Source organism: Trematomus bernacchii, unplaced genomic scaffold (genome assembly GCF_902827165.1).
Source record: "Trematomus bernacchii unplaced genomic scaffold, fTreBer1.1, whole genome shotgun sequence".
In the NCBI taxonomy this organism is placed as follows: Eukaryota; Metazoa; Chordata; class Actinopteri; order Perciformes; family Nototheniidae; genus Trematomus; species Trematomus bernacchii.
In genome coordinates this window covers 8,346,330-8,366,324 of record NW_022987641.1, presented here as the reverse complement: position 1 = coordinate 8,366,324, position 19,995 = coordinate 8,346,330, and the positions used below count along the sequence as shown (strand labels likewise).

The following is a 19,995-nucleotide window of genomic DNA, read 5'->3' as shown; positions in this document are numbered from 1 at the left end:
TTTAGATATAGCGGGAAACCATAATGTTGCTTCCTAGCTTTGCGGGGGAGCGCGGCTCCCATACAAAGTCAAGGCCGGTGCGATGTGCTGTTCTGACTACCTGTTTGTGTTCTCTCAGCACTCGACCTTGCTACTTTCAATATTGCAAGCTAAACACTTTCTCATGTAACTTTTCCCTTTGTTCCTGTCCTCCCCATCACAACTTGGGGGGGGGGGGGTGATTGAGTCTATTTATTCCAAAGTCACAGCCACATAAATGAGCACAATAAGCTTATAATGTAATAATAAGAATCAGTCTTTCTAATGTTATATAAAAATAGACTCCACACAAACATTTTGTTTTACATACATTTGTGAATATTATTGACTTTTTGTCAACCAGATTAATTTTGGAACTCAGGCTATGAATCTGAAGAGACAGGTTGCTCATTTCCCGACCTCTTGTTTTGAACATCTGGGAACATGACATCCCGGTGTTACATGTCAGCAGTAGATACTATTTAGACAGGAACAGGATAATCTATTTGAATGCCTAATATTATCCATCATGATGCCAGAAATATGGTTCAAACACTCGTCTCGACATGTTATGTTAGACCTGGTGTGACAAACATTTTTTCAGTGTTTGAATATATTTATAGTAGTTATTAGCTTGCTTAGAATCAATCCTGTTTTCTTTTTGAGTGAAACAGCTTCAAAACGAGGGCAGATGAAACACAACATGTTTTATTTCACATTTTTATTGTTCATCATAATGAAACAGCATCACTGATACAAAAACATCCCCTCTGCTCGGGAAAAATTACAAACGTGAATGTTAGGCCTGATCCACAGGAAGCAGCTGTGAACAGAAGAAACATGGAGCCAGTGCTTCTCCTTGGCTTGAGATCTATAGAAAAATAAGGCAGTTGGTTCTGTACAACTCCTCTTTAAACACTTGTCTGCTAAAACAGATCCTCAAGACAACTCCTCATCTAGGTCAGCACAAGATACAACAGCATTGTACAGCATGGCTCAATCATGCAAGAGTTGAAGAGATTTGTCCAAAAGTGAGAAGAAAGATCCATACAGACTAGATACCTGAGATACTAAAGGGGGTAGAGGTGTGGTGCTGGAAGCATTCTATAAAAAAATACTGCAGCCTTTTTAAAATGCGAAATGTACAAAGACTAAAACTCAAGCTAATGAACAGACAAAGCTGTTGACTACAGCTGAGCAAGATAGGCCACTGACGGTAGGAGGCTAATAAAGTCACAGACAAATATCCGTGAAAAAATTAAGAGCAGGTGAGCCAGATTTTCTAACTGAGAACAATCCATTATTTGACATTCATAGTGAAGTGGCTGCGTGGTCCTCACAGTCATATATCCTCTTGTCTCTATCAGGCCGAGGAAAGATTCACTTCAAGTAACATCATAGAAATAAAACCTCACTCTGCGTGTTTGAAGTGTTCTGTCAAAAATAACCTACCTATTACGTGAAAATACTTTTGTTACAGCATTATTATTTAATATTCTGCTTGCTTTTTAGAATCAGAATCAGAATCAAAAACAGGTTTATTACCAGGTAGGTTTACACGTACGAGGAATTTGACCTTTAATCTCACCCCAGGGTTATTCAGCAGGAACCAATAAACTACAGTTACTTTGCTTTTGCTTCTGAGACTTCTGGAAGAACTTTGTTATGTTTGATTAATTGATCCTGATATGACGAATTAACATTAAAACATGAAAATGGATATATAGAGACCACATTTTCTACAAATATACAAGCTTCAAATAAAGGAAGAAAAAACGACTGTTTTACAGCAAGAAAAAAAATGTAATACACGGTATATATATTTATATATGTACTAAAACCAACACTGGATTGCAGAAGACTTGTACGGTATAATCCCCCATCAACTCACTCACAGACAATGTGTGTCAGTGTACCATAAAATAAAGATTATTTACAGAGCATATACAATTGTCAAAAAAGACCATGTTTGTAACCCAAAAACATGCACAAAACACCATTTCATTTGAAATATAAATTTGCTTCATGTACGTAGATCCACAAAGGATCTATGTTTTCCACTTTGGCTGTGTTGGTGACACATAACGGCGTCGGAGAAGAGGCGAACTGAGGTTTTGGTGTTGTCGTCAATTATTTTACCAAAGAAAGGCACCGGTATTAGCAACCAATTTGAGAACAAGGCCAATTTAAAAAAAACAATAATTTAATTGTGCAATGACACATAATAAAACTTAATTCATTAGGCTTTCAGTGAAAGTATGTAAATATTTAATGATAAATCCACTGAGTTTAAAAATGTAGTTCATGACCCCTGTTTATACCTACAAAATAAATATCTGCATTTTCTTGAACATCAAAAATGTTTACTTTAAAGGCAGATTTGTGTGTATTTTAGTGTGTCTAGCAGTGCATTCATGAAAAATGGTATGCTAAAGTTGAAGCTAGCTCCTGTAGAGTGTTAGCTACGCCTAGCATAAGAACGTAGGTGTGGGAAAACAACTAACCCTGCTCGGTCCAAAGTTAAATCCCACCTCTAAAGCTTAGTAATGCAGACACCATTTGTCATTAGTTAAAGTTATGAAATATAAAAATATCGAGTTGTGGTTCTAAGTGGAGTTAGCTAGCATCTTTACTCTCCAAGCTAACCACTGCTGGCTTTAACGTTAGCTTCATAGTGTACCAATCTTCTAATTTAACTGACAGGAAGGAATCAAATTCCCAAAATGTCAAAATATTCTTCTAAGATGAGGAGCACATAATCATGTTAAGGCCTTTCCTTAGATATCATTTTGAGGGAGTGACATTTATAGTAGCCTATGGCACAAGTTGAATTTACCAATTTTTGGTTGTATTTTATTCACATTTGAATGTGTATTTTTGTAAACTACCTATGGTCTGATATGCACCTAGCCGTCCAAGAAATTATGTAAATTAAACATATTTCCTGTCTCTTTTTAAACGCCGAAAATCACCATTGCCTTTGTGGATTGATAATGTAGTATAACATTTAATGTAGGGCGACATTTCTTATTGCAGCAGCTGTGTTTTCTGAAAGATTGGATCATTTTGCCTCATAAAACCTGAATGAAAAAAGCAGTATGAAGCAAAGTAAGATATCCTTTACATCTCCCTCTATCTATACACATAACTATTTACATTGACACCTTGCATTTTCGGATCCACAAATACTGAAAGTATCTCTTTTCTTCTTTGAAGATCCTTGAGTGTGTGTTAACCCACTTGACCGGTAACTGCAGATTTTGGCGAAGATTCTGGTTGTTAACATTTAGCAGAACAGCAAAACTATCCTTATTTAAAGTTCTACATTATTGAGTTATGTTGTAGATTCACCGTGGTTTTGAGATTAGCCCGAAAATACAGGTGTAGATATGTTTTACTGTGTCTCTACGTGTGTGTTAAAGGTAATGCTTGAAGTGCTCCTTGTTTTGTGAAGGACGACACACTACCTCCAACTGTCAGTCCTTCAAGTGCACAGAGGACCGAGGGACTTGTATCGTCTTTCCACCCCTGCAAGTTGCAGTCCACAGATCTGTGCCAGGTTTGTTCGGCTCTTCATAGATGGAAGAAATCAGGAAGATCACATGATTTCAGGCTGTCATGGTGGCTCGTTAAAGTCCGTTTTCCTCCTCTCCGGGATTTGAATCTCTCATATTAGTTGTGTCACATCCCATTTCCCAGATGTTGGACCAGCTGCAGTAGGTGGAAGGGGTTTGCTGCACTACTAAAAGTTTATCTAAGTTGGGGTTTAGTGACCCCCACTGGAGCCTGGGGGGTTGTGGATCCAATCGAGGACGATGAGTGACAAGCTGCTAATCATAAAGACGACTCCCACGATGAGAAAGACTAACGCCTGAAGAGAGACGGAGGAGGGGGTTAATGTGACGGCTCAAATCTATTGAAAAAAAAAATTGTGTGCGAAAGATAGTACACTTACCCCGATCTTTTGTGGGGAGCGGAACGGCACTGATTTTACCAGGCGGATGTAAAAGGCAGCAGGGAGGATGAAGATGAGCATAGTGGCTGCAGAGGAACCTGCAATAAAATCCAGGAAGAAGACAGATTCAGCTATTTGTATTTTTCAGACAGATGCTATTTTAAATGGTAGATGAATAGATATAAAGCTTTTAAATGCATACAGGCAAATAATGCATGTATAGCCATGACACCAGCAATTCAAAATAACTGATTATCCACACTGTCTGTAGCGTGTGGAAGGAAACACATCGGCATTATCTGAAGTGATGTAAGAGCGATCCAAATTATTATTATTTTTAACTCTTTTGCATTAAACAAACAAAATGATAAACGTCTTTCTTCCAACAGTACCAATGTTCACACATGGCTTTAACCTGGAAGCGATTTCCATTCTGATTATACAAGAGAATTTAGCTTTAAGATGTTTATGCAAAAGCGCTGCAGCTTAAATTCAGGGAGACATGTCTACATATTTGTGCTTTTCAGTGTGGGCACTGGGAACCTGATCGTTTGTTTCCAGTGGTCACAAACGGCTCACGCGATGGCACAGCTGACTCGACCTGACATTTAAAGCTTATGTAACGTCTTTACTTAATAAAATGACCCTTGAACTCAAGATACTAATCGGGCCTCTAATGCCTGTCTTATTAACTCATATCTGCCCATGTTGAGGGGTTTTGCATGATTACCCGGAACTTCCTCAACATGTTGTTACTAGTTCTTACTAGCGACTAAGGCCTTTTGGATTCGTAGATCAAGCATTGTTATTTTTTGTTAATTGACAGGTCAGTTATTTAAAAGAGGAAAGAGACTATATTGGATTGCTATTAGATTTGCATCTGTCACATGAAAAAGTGATAAGTAGAAACCCTGTCAACCCTTTTTCCTGTGCATCAAAGTGCTCAGAGGCAGGACTCACCGATGAAGCCGAAGATATCCCTGATGGAGGGGACGAAGATCACCAACATGTTGTTGAAGGCCAGGACGGCAGCAGCAATCAGAATGTGACGCAGCCAGCTAAACTCCCGACCGCTGAAAATGAGTGTATTGATGGAGGAGCGGATCTGGGGAAAAACATAAAGATTTGACAATTAAAGATTAGCTTGATCATAAGGATACAGTAAGTTCACCTTCAAGTATGAACTGAAATCAGATAATTTTTTAGAACTTTATCAGTGTCTGTATCTGTATGGTTTGTTAGAGTAAAAACACATTTCAACCTACTACAGGGGCACCGTTCTGTCTTTGTCTGTCTAAGAAACAAATAAGTAACAACAGTTAGTCTGCTGGCCTGTGCCCGAGGCTGATTCCCAAACTTGGCCGCTGACTGAATTATGCCACAAGGCTTCTTTTGAGACTCTTCATTTCATTTCAAACCTTTATTTATCCAGGTGAATCCCTTGAGATCATTGATCTCTTTTTCAAGGGAGACCTGCAACCTACTCTGTGTGTGGTATGTGCGGGGTAAAGAGAGTGCAGGAGATCCTAGCTAAGACGCCTGGTGCTGCTGAGCCGCAGGCAGCCTGTCGAGCCTCCAGTGGGTGAAGGGTCGCGAGTATCAGGTAAAACCTGAGGCCCCGTATGCTCGGGGCTAGAGGGAAAGGTTACAGGGGCAGTGCTTACAGGGCCCATTCAAAAAGGCAGAGGATTATCTCCTGCATTGTAATGGAGGTTTAGGATTGCATCAGCCGGTAGTGAGAGGAGGGCGGGACTCCTGCAGGGGGGGGTGTGTCTTTACACCAAGCAGTTATTGTCACTGGCAGTTGACTATTTGTTTCTGTCTGTCTTCCTATCTCTCTTACTCACTAGTCCCACATTAAGGCAGACTAGGGCCACCAGTTGCCATGACAACCCGTTTAATCACAGCCCGTGGAGACACTTGTATGTAGAGAATAAAACAACTTCTTTATTTAGCATGTGTACTATTTCCACTGCTGGCAGAGCTCCACATGCCCTTCTGTAAATCCTTTCAACTCTGACTGATGAACTGGGTTTATATCCAGTGAGTATGGCGTAGGAAAAAAAAATCACATTAACAGGATTTTCTGCTCTGTCAGATTGAACCAAGTGACCTCCATCGTGACAGTCAGGAGGCACTGGGATGGCGCCTGCACTTTAGGGTACACTACCAGAACAGTTTGTGCAAGTTAAAGCCAAGACTCATTTATATTAGTCTCCCCCCCCCCCCCACCCCCTTCCACCAGCTGTTGCATTCAGGCACAGTCTGGAAACTAGAGCCTGGATGCGGCATTTCTCTCCAAGGCTCCAAACTACTCAGCACCCGACTGTTACCTGGCGCAAGTGCTTTGGTGTTTGTGTGATATTTACACACTTTTAGGCCCCCACTCTTTACCTCAGATGCCTGCAGTCACATGCACACACACAGAGCATGCGGAGAGACTAGTTTAAGCCAGCTGATTGACCCCAGACACATCTGGATTCCACCAGTAAGCAAACAAATGCAAGTTAGTTGGGTCTATATTGTTCACTACATGATGGTTGGATGTGAAGGTGGAGGTGTAATCAGCTCGTGTGCAGGGTCTCCCACAGTTTCAGTCTCAGCTGGAGCCTGAGAACTGGGGCATGTTTGACTCCACGTAAAGCCTTTTCATTATGGGTTGGATCCTGGCAAAGCCCTGTGTGATCTGGCCTCTGTTAGCATCTATCCCCACCTGACTGAACACACACACACACACACACACACACACACACACACACACACACACACACACACCCTTTCACGCCTCAACAAGTCTCTAAACTCCCGCACACACATTCCCACTCTATAGAAGTTTCCCGCTGGAGCCAAGGACGGTGGCAGACAAAGCTAATGCTAATCTGTAGCTGAAGGTCTGCAGCATTTCATTTCCCAACAAGATGAAGGTCAGAGGGATTCAAAGTGAAACCCTCAAATGTCAAACGGAAACTTGGCAGAGCTTCAGACCTTACATCCAAGTCTGTTAATCTTTTAAACAATGTTAAATTTACTGCAAACATATTTATGGCCAGTTGATTAAACATTCCTAACACAAATGAAGATTTCCATTCATTCACAAATCAACTTAAGCATTAGCTAAGGTCAGCCACTCTCTTTGCAACTTAAAAGAAAAACTGCCTTATGACACAGGAATCCAGGCAGGTAAACACAAGCCAAAACCAGTTATGTTACTCTTTTGTTGACATTTTATAAGCTTCACAGACGATATATTGCCCGCGAGCACATTCTGTGGCTTTCTTAAGGAGCTGTAGTGCGATGTTTCTGACTTTTCTCTGAGTTACAACTAACCACAGCATGCTTTCAGAGGACACACCTAACCCATGCAGATGGTTCTGAACTACACATTGCACCCTTATCGCACAATTATCCATGTGCTTGTAGTTCCTAATAAAACTAGAAGGGATTTAATTCTAACCTTTAGCTGACACATTCGGAGGCTTGCTATGTCTCTTCTCTAAACCTGCAGGTCCGCTGCAACTCTTACTACTTTTAAATCCAGGCTGAAGACTTTTCTTTTTGCCGCTGCTTTTAATTGAACTATTCACATCTTAAACTGCACTGTAACTTTTAACTTTTATCCATGTATTTTTTCTTTTAATGTTTATTTTATTATCTTTTCTTTTTAATGACTGATTTTAAATGCCATTTTTGTAAAGCACTTTGAATTGCCTTGTGTTGAAAGGTGCTATATAAATAAACTTGCCTTGCCTTGCCTTCCCCTCCCTCCTGCCAGATCTAACCACCCCCCACCCTCCCAATGTCAATGGCTCCGCCTCCATTTATTTAGCGGTCAGGGTGAGGGTTTTTCCACTGTCCAGCATGAGCCTGTAAACTTCCACTGCAGAGAGAGGGGGATCCTCTCTCACATTCCCCCATTGCAGAACAAAAAGGAGTGTCTGATGTGTGTGTTCGAGGGTGTGTGTGTGTGTCAGTCAGAGGGATATGAAAGATAACGAGACGAGGGTGAACAAAATCATCAGCTAAATGTAACAGAATGTGTAGAACGTGGTTAGTGGTTATATTGTAGCACAGATATGTGTGGCTGTTTATATTCTGTAACCATGCATAAACGTGTGTCTTTTTGAGCATTTACTGCTGCATCATTCTGTCAGCACTTCCCCGTCACCGCATAGCCACACCTGTGCTGCCCTCTCCTGGCTGCCTCCTGTAGTTGCAGATACTTCTTTACATGAAACCCTTAAGTGTGATTGCATGGAAGCTAAAACAGGACAGGAAACTTCCTCTGGCCATCAGCCCTCCTTCTTCCCGCCATGTCAGACAAGGGCTAGTTAAAATTAGACCACGGACATATTGTACATGGAGTGTGAAGGAAGGAAGGAGTGTGTGTGAGTGAGGGCCTTACGTTTCTGTAGCTGGAAACCCTTGACCCCAGGTTAGGTGAAAACCAAAAAAAGAGTCCTTACTTCCCCGATCCCAAAGTGTGTATGTGTGTGTTGTAAGCAGAAAGACACAAAGTGGCAGTAATGTTCCACTAAATGTAGCTGGCAAGATAATTACAATTACAGGGGTGGAGTATGTTTGTGTGCGCTCAGATATGAATCAAATAGTTTTAATGCTTAAATAAGCTCAATTTAATGAGGCCTCGAGAGGAAAATGAGGCTGTACTAAACCAAAGTATAGAAGCTCTAGTAATGAACCAATAACATGTACCCCTTTCCAACCTGTATTAATGTTCTCATATTCTTTGGAAAACACTCAAACATTTTGGGACAAGATAAGTGTTTCTGTGGGATGTACTTACTGGGAACAACACGATGGGCACGGTCAGAGTGACAGCAGTCAGAACAGCCACACGCACCATCAGCAACATGGTGTCGAATTTATACACCTTGGTGAAGGTGTGTAGCAACTCTGCCTCCACCCTGTCTGTTGGAGGAGAAACAGGAGGTTAGGGTGACAGAAGCCATGAAAAAGTAAAATGTTGGATTAGGGTTAAGGTGACTAGTAATGTCGAAGTGTTAGATTACTAGTCAATTATACAGGATTGATAGGGTTAGGGTTAGTTGTTATCAATTCACTATCTCTTACTGTAAAAGGTGAGGTATCCAAACAGCGCCGACAGCATGTACATGATGAGCATAGTCAAGATGGACAGGTTGGAGACCATCTGCATCTTCTTCCTGCTGCGACTGTTGAAACAACAAACATTAACTTTAATAGAGGTCACATTTCAAAGGCTCGGGTTAACGCCTTGGACTAAACATCTTGAACTTCAACAAGATGCAACCATCTGCAGGGCTGGATAGTGAAAACAGGTTGAGCTAACTGACCCGTAGGTTTGGTGGGTGATCATGGTGCTTCACTGCTTGATTTAAAGTGATCACATGTACTTACTCTTTCAACTCGCTGTAGATGGGCAGGACTTCAGGATGGCAGACAAAGGCGAAGGCCAGGATGGGCACAGTGTATGCAGTCTAGAAATCAAGAAATCAAACACACAAAAATGTAGATTAAGTCAGTAGGACAACCATGTGGCTAACAAAAATACACACTTATTCTAAGCTGAGGATGTGAATATTATTTGACTGTTGTCGAGAAGTGTTTCTAGAGACTCAGGGAAAAAGGACCAAAGTATAGAGGAAAATATGTTGGGACATAATGGCCTACAGTTTGTTGTCTTTGGTTGGAGCTGTATTTATTTCCCCTGGCAGTCATTTTTTTTATTTATTTTTTTTACCCCACAGTACCAGTTTGATGATGCTACAGTTACAGTACCATGAACAACTTTCGTGAGACGATTTTATTATTCAATGTAACAGACCAATTTCAAAGAGACATACTGTTGCTTTTCTAGACAATGTGAAAATCACCACGCCAATAAATCAAGTGAACAGAATGCTATGTGTCATATTCTTATTTTGATATATGATCATGTGGACACACCCTTACACACACCCTTAAAACCCCACCTTTGAGAAACATGCCCTGACTGATTCTGTTTGATTTGTAGGTCTTAAGACAGATTCCTGTAAGTAGGTCCAAACACCAGCACTGTTTTATTTAACATGTGTGTATATTGTGTCCATGGTGTCTTTATTTCATGTTTCAGAAATGGGAAACTTTGAAGTCACTGATTCAAATGGTATATGACCCTAGGACCCATTATGCCAGAGTCAATTACACAACTCCACTAAATCCACAGCGGCTGCATTATGGAAGTAACACCCTTTCAACCAATTGCCAATAAGACGTCAAAGAGCTTCTGTTTATACAAGTTGGAAAATGTTTGGAGTCAGTAGGAATTGGCACCAGTGTATCATTGGTTTGAATTTCCATTAGTTTTTATTATATATTTGAGTTTTAGGTTTCATTTTACTTTGGAGTAAGATTGTGAAGAATTCCCTTAATGGATAGTCTTCAATGAACTTGGAGTTTGTTCTGGGGTTACATTTAATTTAATTGAGTTAAATTAGCCAGTTACAGTTTTTTACCATGCACATTTTTTTTAAGTTTAGATATTCATAAAGGATGTAGTTAATTCAGATTCCATTATGATTATTTGCACTGCTTTAATTTGTACTATACTGAAAACCAAATGTACCATCACTACAAGCTAACCCATCGTACCTGTGAGTTGAAGACAAAGTATTTGGGGGTGCACATTTCCTCATCGTCGGCGCCAGGCTCAACATGAACGGCGGAGGAGTGATGAGCGTCGTCTTTGCCTTGAACCGCCGAGGAAACGTCTGCTCGGGAAAAATCCATGTGTGCCGAGTGGTTCAGAGGGTACAGCCTGTCTGAGGCATTACTGCTGAGGTTGGAGTAGTGGGAATAGTAGGGAAGAGGGCAGGGCACCTGAGTCTTCTTGTAGATCACCTGGAGAAGAACAACATGAGGTCACAACATGTCAAGTTGTACACACAACATTGATGTTTCCTGTTTTATTTTGAAGTTCTCTCTTATCTGTATCGTATCTGTTCTTACTTCCTGTTTGTCTGTCCTGGCACAACTAGTTCTACCTGTTCCTCACTGTAAGTCCTGCTTTTCTGTTACTCTTGGTCAGATCCCTTTGTCGTTGTTTGTGGTGAACTGGGAGTTTTGTTCGGTTCTGTTCTTGTTTAGCCGTGAATAAAGGTATTTTCTGTTAATTGCTACTGTGTCCTGCATATAGCTCAACCCAGTTCCACTTACCCTTGACAGTTATTGCAGCTTAAATATATGTTTATGAGCGAATGTTTACAGATGCCTGGTGCATTTAGAGCAGCATCTATAAGCCTGATCCCACATTTTGATGATGGTTTTGCTGAGTTTTGACTTACCACAGCCAGGAAGAAGACCATGCAGCAAAGTGAAAAGCCGCTGGTGTAGCCCAGGTAGCCTAAAAGGAGAAATCACAAGTTATTGGTAAAGAAAAATAAAAGAAACGGATACTGATGGCATGACACTGTTTGCTTTTCCTCATCCTCACCACATCTTGGTGTCTACGTCTGTCACACCTCTGGGTTGTGACCTCTATCTTAAAATATCAAAAGTCTGATATGGGAAGCAGTTCAGATTTGAGCAGCAGAGTGAATGAAGCTGTCTGGTGTGGTTGGAAACTTAATATCCCTCAATCCAAATCCAAAGCCTGCAAATGCCAGCATCCTAATGTCTACATAGACACATTTGGCTTTGATCCTATTTGCATGTGTAACATTTTAATAACATAATATGTTATAAAAGCCTTCCTGGAGCTGAACCATCTGAGGCAGATCTGCATAAATTACGTGTGGTGATGGAGCTGACAGCAGGCCCAAAGCAGTGTTTGGTTACAGTAACTCCTAACTACCAGAGCTGACTAAGGGCTCGCTAGGGTTACACCCACACATGGGTGGTTAAAATAGCTTCAGACAGCAGGAAGTGACATATATCCTGCTTCTTAGAAGTCAGTATCAGTACTGAAAGTATCGGAACAGAGCAGATACTGAAATGTACAAATTGAAGGCTGATGTGATGTGAGGCCTTACCAAGATTTTTCAGAAGAGACAAAGGCAGAATGATTCCGATGGACACGAACACGACCAGGTAGTTCCCGTTCAAATACCATTCACTGCAAACATAGGTTAGAATAAGGTCAATCCCTGCACAGCAATTATTTATTTCCTGATCCCATCAATTCATTAATTGCTGGTTCTACAAAATGCCAAAGAAAAATGTAAAATATTCATCGAAGTCCAACTTTACGTCTTTATATGTCTTGATTTAATATACAGTAGATTAAGAATTGTTGTGGTGGATTCAACAGTTGACAACTACTCAATTTATTTGCAGATGGATATTGATATACTGTTCTTGCACAACATTTATCTTCACACACTCACCCAGTGATTTCCTCCAAACCCAAGAAGGCTCGGATGACTTCAGGCAGCTCGTACTTCACGATGAAGAGGTAGCTGGACATGGCTGCAGGACACGAAAACGCTTAAGATGTGAAATTTTGCTACATCGCATACAAATAGACTTTTTTATCAAATCAAGCTGATATACATACACATAAATTCACCACCTACCTCCGATATTCTGCATAATTATGGATCCAAATGCTGCTATCTTCCCCGGCCAGCCAAATGCTCTCTCTCCAAGCTTCTCATAGATGAGGGATCCTGCCACAGGAACACACACACATATTAGCCATGGAAACATTCCCAAAAAAACGAGCTTATGGGAGTGACTGTCAGGAAACATCAGGTGTATTATATTGAACAAATGTAAAAGTGTATTCCATCCAATGCACATCAATGACCACAAGGAGGGTGTATCGGGACAGAAATATAGTTGTGCTAATGTTGTTTAGTGGCAGATTTACATTCCTGTTTGTCTTACGTAGCACTTTGTTCCCTAAATGATGTGAGCAGTTCGGTAAAATACATAGTTTTTACAGTTTTTATTGATTTTGTGGTTATCAATCCCAGGTTGGAGCCCAATGAGAGGATCTGAATCTGAAGTGAATACCAACCTCCTTCTTTTGCTGTCATAAGGAGCAGATGCACAGAATACAAGGAGAGGGTGGCCACGGCGGCGAGGAGGATCCTGCAGAGAGAGGGAGAGCGAAGGTCAGCATTTAGAGTACAGTTTGTTTGTTTGTTTGTAGCCTTTATTTAACCAGGTGAAAAATCCCATTGAGATCAACGATCTCTTTTTCAAGGGAGACCTGCAGTACATTGGTTACACATAAAAACAACAGAAAACAAAAAGGACATCACAACATAATTACAGGGGTATAAATTAGCAACCTATTCACAATGACAGGTATCTAATAACATTTCATCCAGCCGTGCTTTAAAATGATGCAAGGGAACCAAAATGCTCAGTTTCAATTTTTTTTACATAGTGTTCCAAGTTGGAGGAGCAGCGCACATAAAAGCTTTAGTACCTAAAACAGTCCTAGCACTTGGCACATGTAATAAAAACACATCCTGGGATCTCAGGCAATAGCTACTTGCCACTCTCTGTGAGATCAGAGAGCAGATATAAGTTGGGAGTTTACCCAACATGGCTTTATAGATAAATATGTACCAATGACTGAGTCTCCGAACAGTAAGTGAAGGCAGACCTGCCTTTGTATACAGGGTACAGTGATGAGTAAGTACTTTACAGTTAGTAACAAATCTCAGCGCACTGTGATAGGCGGCATCTAACCTTTCCAGGCAATGGGCAGGTGCATTCATATATATCAAATCACCATAGTCCAGCACAGCTAAAAAGGTCACAGTGACTAGCCTTTTCCTGGCTTCAAAAGAGAAACAGGACTTGTTTCTAAAAAAGAAACCTAGTCTAACCCTCAGCTTTTTAAACAGGTTAATGACCTGAAGTTTAAAAGTAAGATAATCATCAAGCCAGATACCAAGGTATTTATAACAGGTAACCACTTGGAGTACTTGTCCTTGCATAGTAACAATATCCAAAGCAGTCTCTGGAGTCTTTTTAGCTTTAGAAAAGAGCATTACCTTGGTTTTCTCAACATTTAAAAGAAGCTTAAGTTCAGAGAGCTGAGTCTGAATAATGTTAAAAACAGCCTGCAATTTAACAACCGCCTCCTTAATGGAGGGACCTGCACAGTACATCACGATATCATCCGCATAAAAATGTAAAGTAGCTTCATCCACATTTTCACCTAAACTGTTGATATAGATGGAGAATAAAAGTGGACCTAAAACAGAACCTTGAGGAACACCATTAGCAATGTTCAACCACTCAGAAGTGAGCCCATCAAAGTGAACACATTGGGACCTTTCAGAGAGGTAGTTCACAAACCACCCCACTGCATGGCTGGATATGCCAATACTGACTAGCCTCTGCTTCAGGATATGATGATCGACGGTGTCAAACGCTTTGGAAAGGTCAATAAATAGGGCTGCACAACTCTGCTTATTATCTAAAATACTTGTAATGTCATTCACCACTTTCATTGTGGCAGTGATGGTGCTATGTTGCTTTCTGAAGCCTGACTGATGTTTACATAGAATGTCATTTTTACATAAAAACTCCTTTACCTGTTCACTCACTAGGCGTTCAAGAACCTTAGCCAGAACTGACAATTTAGAGATTGGCCTATAGTTATTTAAAATAGTTGCCTCCCTTCCTTTCAGTAAAGGCAAGACATAAGCTGACTTCCATACTTTTGGAATTGTGTTTGTGCTGAGGGAGAGGTTAAAAAGAGAAGTAAGAGGTGGAGCAATAAAATCTGCAGCTATCTTTAAAAAGAAAGGTTCTACGTTGTCGGGCCAGCCGGTTTCTTAGGATCTAACTTAGATAATGCTTCATGAACAACATTTACAGTAAAAGGAGTAAAACTGAAAGGGTTTTCCAGACCACATTGTTCAGAGTCACAGACTGTGGTGTTCACAGAAGCAGAGTTAGTCACAGAATCAAACAGAGAGCCACAGGACACAAAATGCTCATTAAAACAATTTAACATGGTGGCCCTGTCCGATATAGAGCCAGATGCTGTGGTAAGGCACGGAGGTAGCTCATTTCGGATCTCACCGGTGGATATCGATTTTATGGCTTTCCAACATTTCCTAGGATTATTTAGGTTTTCTGTAGTAACTGACAAATAGTACTTCGACTTAGCACTTTTGACATGTGAAGTGAAGCTATTTCTTAGTTGCCTAAAACGCAGCCATTCTACCTCTGAGCCTGATTTCCTAGCCTTTGCCCAGGCCTTGTTTCTCTCATGTAGGAGACTGGACAGTTCAGCAGAAAACCAAGGATTGTCTCGTCCCTTTACTCTAAAAGTACGTAGGGGTGCATGTCTATCAATGATCTCCATAAAACCAAGATAAAAATAAGACCGTGCAGTTTCTACATCAGCACACAGATCGATTTTTCCCCAATCAAAACCATACAGATCATGAAAAAAACCCTGCTCCACAAAATGTTTTATGTCTCTCTTAATGATAATACGAGGTTTAACCTTTTGGACCTTATGGCGCGTTTCCACTACAGCGCGGAGCACGGTTTAAGAGGGCTGTCTTTGGTTGCGTTTCCACTTGGCCTAGTACCGGCCGGCGGGTCCTAATTCACAGTTTTTCTGGCCTCATAAAATCGTGGGTCTAGGGCCAGAGACAACGAGGCTGAGTCGGGCTGAGTATGCTAAACTAGAGAGAGAATCGCTGGCAAGGGGGCTACAACTACAACAAGATGGACATATTTGACCGTGATTTAATTGTAATACACGTTTCAAAATTATGCCGAAGTAACAACATACTGATACCGGTTAGTAAAAACCTTCAGACTTCACACCAACACAAATCCATTAATACTAAATGTTTGGTTACATAAAAGTATGTTGCAGGCGATTACAGACACCTTTTTTCACTAAATGTAGCTGTTAAAAGCTGAAATGTTCGTTATTCTGAAACAATCCCGCACAGCTACCAATGGAATCCAATTGTTCTCATATTATAACAGTGATAGCAAGATGGAGGCTATTATTATATAAAATATATCTTTGCTCTATTGAGCTCCAGTTCATGAGGTGGCCATGCAGAAGGGGCATGGACAGTGGAAAAGGGTGTAGGGTGACAGCGGGGCAGGAGTTTCAGACATTTCTGCTCTATATATACATTGCAGGGGGTAATGTGACGATCATTTATATTTTCCCAAGAGTTCATTCTGTCTCACTGGCAGGTAAAACATTGCCATGTATTCTCATAGCACTGTTGACCTAACAGCAGTAGGGATTAGAGTAAAAGGATTTGATTATTTTACTAATTGTAAACTAGTTCCGGAAGGTAATAAATGATGATATGTGACATCTTAATTCCTTGTTTTACATTGCATTACGATTTCTCAACTTATTCTTGGATTTGAAGGTGTATAGACACTGAATAAGACCCCTTTTTTCAGGAAAGTAATTTGCTTTTAGGTGTTTTCAGCACTAATATGTTTTAGTTTTGAAAGATTTCGTCCACATGAATTCGGAATATCTAACCCTAACCCCATAAACCCAGAGTTAGCATGGACAGTGATTACTTTTGAAATAGGGCTAAAATGCTAATTTGCACTGATGTGCTTTTCAAATGTATCAGTGTGGATGTAGCCTTAATTAACCACACGGTTATTTTAAAGGCTTTGTTTTTGGATTTTAAAGAGACGGTATTACCAAATGTGTGTTGTAATGAACGACATTGAGTACCACTTGAGATTTTCAAGGTTTTTAAATGCCAACATATAGAAAATTGAGTCATTCAAAGAAATATCTCTCTATGTAAAAACTGGTCTCTGTAATGCAAGAATGCTGTTGTTTCCCCCCCCCTTACTCACGTAAAGAGAACGATGCCGGTGTTGGCCATGGCGTAGGACAGGCCCAGGATGCCGCTGCCCATGATGGCGTTGCTCAAGTTGAAGACAGACATCCCAAAGGAGGTGTGGCCGGGATGCTGCTCGGAGAAAAAGAAAAAGAAAGAAGCTTTGTAAGAATCACACAATAAGAAGGGGCAGATAACTGATGACACAAGTGGAATCAGTAGTGTAACTGTTGCAAGAAGATGCTAAGCAAGAATGCAACGCCAGCTGTAAATACTTTGGGACCTACAAACTGTTTTTCAAGAAAGTTTGTAGTGTGTGTTTCAAGCAGTTATTACGTTTTACTGATTGGACGCATTCTCCCTCAACACGTAACTGCCAACATTTCCTACAATGCCCTTTCAGTCCATATAATCCAAATAGTTGCGTTTATACTTGGGACGTTTATGTACAACAATAAGACTAACATTTGCTACATTGTCATATTTTGTTCCAACACACTGTTATAACTGCCTATAATCTTCATGGCTGCTCTTACAATGACTAAGAAGCGCTACGTATGTGGCCTTCAGTGTATATTTAATATTTTTGGAAGGAAGGCAAGGAAATACTTACATATTCCTCATGGTATTCCTCATATTTCTTCTTCTTCATCAAACCATTTGCCAGGAACTTCTGACTTTCTCCGTCCTCATTGTCATCCATAAACTGACTGCAGGGATACAACAAATAAGTATTAGCACATGCATACACATAAGACAAAACTATTTTTATTGTAGGAGCTAATATAAAGTACATTTGCTTAAATGTGTTAAGAAAATACTAGATTTATATTACATGTTGTGACACAAAATGTAAAAATCAACTATTGTGGGGAGTAGGGCTAGGGTTAGAACACACATAGTGTAAGAAATGTCAATGTCAGTTAACTAGGGGTGTGTGGATTTAAATCACAATTTCCTGATGTCTGGGGAATGGGCTAAGGAAGAACCTATTCAATTTTGGATCGGATCCCAATCACAAGGCGGATACACGCATTGTTTTTCACTTTCTCTTTCAACATGAGGGATTACTCTGTTGCTGCCCTGATGTCAAGGGAGCTTCTTAATTTGATAAGCAATCACTTAATCAGGCTTTTAATGCAGGAATCTTGCTGGATTTATTGTGTTTCTCCTAACTCCTTATGCTGTTCACGGAAACAGCGCAGTCACTAACAAAGCTGCAGCGTCAGACTGACTGGTACTGCACCGCTCATGTTGGATAGGAAATAGAAAAGTCTGTATCGTGGTTTCTTACCTGTCAATGGTGGCCTTCTCAGCATCGATGGGCTCTGTGAAGCGGTCATCCAGGCTGTCGGTGCTGTCGTCATCGGCCTCCGTGGAGACTTTCCTCAGCTCCATACGATCCACAGCTCCCGGCATAGTGGTGCACAGTAGGGCAAAAGGCGGAGAACTTCGGTTTTCAGGATTTCCTCAACCTCTGCTAGACGGAGTTAGAATCAACCTACAGAAGACATTAGAAGAAAGAGACTCACGTTAGGAATGCCCTTTATCAGCTGATTACAGGCCTGCATGTATTGTCTGGCCTTATCTGACTCAACGGAAAGTGTTTCAGAACACTTTCACGCAAAATGGGGCCCTCTACCCTGAAAATCAGTTCATCTCATTTCCTAGAACTGAGGGTCTGTTTGTTATTTTACCTTGAAGAGGAAATCTGGGACATGATGCAACCTTGGCGCCTCATACAAGTCCATCAACAACAGCAGCCCTGTGAGCTTTATTGCTTTTCCATTTTAGCCCTGCTTGATTTATGGTATTAACAACTTCCATTGTTTTGAATGATGGTAAGCAAAATACAACATACAATAAAAGGCAAATATCTTCTATATATAGGAAGATGTTACAATGTATGTAAAGTGTGTCAAAGTTAAGTCAACAAACGTTGAAACCGGTTCAAGGAGCCGCATGACTGCCACCATCAACAGTCTGCTTGTGTACGTAGGAGCTGGTTAACCCAGCCACCCCCACCGCCATTACAGAAACAGCCTTTTCCAAGTAATGTGAGGAGAGCAAAGACAGTGAACAAAGCTTGTATGATTATAAATGCTAATCACAGCCAGATTTACAGCACTGTTTGTCAGTCACACAAAAAGCTCTTTGATTGGGTTCTGTTAACTCAATGACAAACAGCCTGAAGAAAACACAAACCATGGCAACACAACCACAACAATGCGATAAGTGTCAAAAGTCACTCTTTTGTTTACAATAATTTACAGCGCAAACAGTGTCAACCCACTGAAATACCATGCAGTCCACATATTTGGTTTTATAGTAGCTTAATTCTGCGCTGTGTTTACTAGCTAACCGCTAACGTAGTTTTCTGCTTTGTAAGAAAATTACACTTCAACAGCTAGAGTGAACCAAAACAGGCAATCTGAAAGCAGAAAAACAGAGTTGATACAAGTATTCAAAATTAAACATCATATATTTTTTTATCTTGAACTGCCAAGAACTTTCCAATTAAAGTTAGAGTAAAAATATTTTCCTCGAAAAAAACCAGTGACCAAGTCTCTTCACTCTCTTAGTTTCACTAAATGTCTTGGTTACATTTAGGAACATGATTACATAATTTGTAGACAATCACCAATTGGTCCAAGCAAGCATTTTTTTGTTTATGGGACAATGGGAAACACATCACAAGTCCCCAAAACGTTCTATTTAATCAAATTACTAACATGTGGCTACCCTAACTAATGTAATAATAATGTAATAATAACTAGGGTTATAACTAATAATATTGTTTCACCTCCATCTATTTAAGCATTTCTTAAAGTTTTGAGGTGATTTTCCATCCCTACGATCACTGCTTTAAAACTCAGCCGGCAGAAAGTACTAGTATAGGTTAAGCAACAGTTTCTACTGAAGGAAGTGGTTTACCAGTACAGACTTTGCATCACAGTGTGTTTACAGTCAACTTTCCACCATGCATTCTCAGACAGTCTTCTATTGTACAACAGTTATCAGATGCACGTTGATCCACAAGACCACACTTTTCTTTTTTTAATGAAGTCTAGGTCGTTGATAGACTGTTGTTTCCTTTATGATGCTGCTTGTTGGGAAGTAGACTGCTTTAAGCCTTTAATAATATTTTGAGCCAACAGAGATTAAGCGGCTACATTACCGTTAAAAACCACATCACACAGGCCAGTGCTCCTAATCTCTCACTGTCGTTCT

At 40.4% G+C, this 19,995-nt stretch overlaps 1 protein-coding gene across 2 annotated transcripts in view; it reads right to left on the bottom strand.

Annotated features, from left to right (window-relative positions):
• Positions 1 to 704: 704 nt before the first annotated feature.
• slc38a4 (solute carrier family 38 member 4) overlaps positions 705 to 19,995 on the bottom strand; it is a 34,986-nt gene continuing 15,695 nt past the window's right edge. For both annotated transcript variants that reach the window (XM_034133684.1, XM_034133683.1), the window contains exons 2-16: positions 18,059 to 18,265; positions 17,378 to 17,474; positions 16,781 to 16,896; positions 12,969 to 13,042; positions 12,523 to 12,615; positions 12,334 to 12,415; positions 11,980 to 12,062; positions 11,293 to 11,351; positions 10,601 to 10,849; positions 9,368 to 9,447; positions 9,062 to 9,162; positions 8,775 to 8,899; positions 4,934 to 5,078; positions 3,974 to 4,071; positions 705 to 3,889 (exon numbers count right to left, since the gene is read on the bottom strand). In XM_034133684.1, the coding sequence (XP_033989575.1) occupies positions 3,785 to 3,889; positions 3,974 to 4,071; positions 4,934 to 5,078; positions 8,775 to 8,899; positions 9,062 to 9,162; positions 9,368 to 9,447; positions 10,601 to 10,849; positions 11,293 to 11,351; positions 11,980 to 12,062; positions 12,334 to 12,415; positions 12,523 to 12,615; positions 12,969 to 13,042; positions 16,781 to 16,896; positions 17,378 to 17,474; positions 18,059 to 18,183 (1,632 nt within the window). In that variant the 5' untranslated portion in view covers positions 18,184 to 18,265 and the 3' untranslated portion in view covers positions 705 to 3,784. The remainder of the gene's footprint in view (positions 3,890 to 3,973; positions 4,072 to 4,933; positions 5,079 to 8,774; positions 8,900 to 9,061; positions 9,163 to 9,367; positions 9,448 to 10,600; positions 10,850 to 11,292; positions 11,352 to 11,979; positions 12,063 to 12,333; positions 12,416 to 12,522; positions 12,616 to 12,968; positions 13,043 to 16,780; positions 16,897 to 17,377; positions 17,475 to 18,058; positions 18,266 to 19,995) is intronic.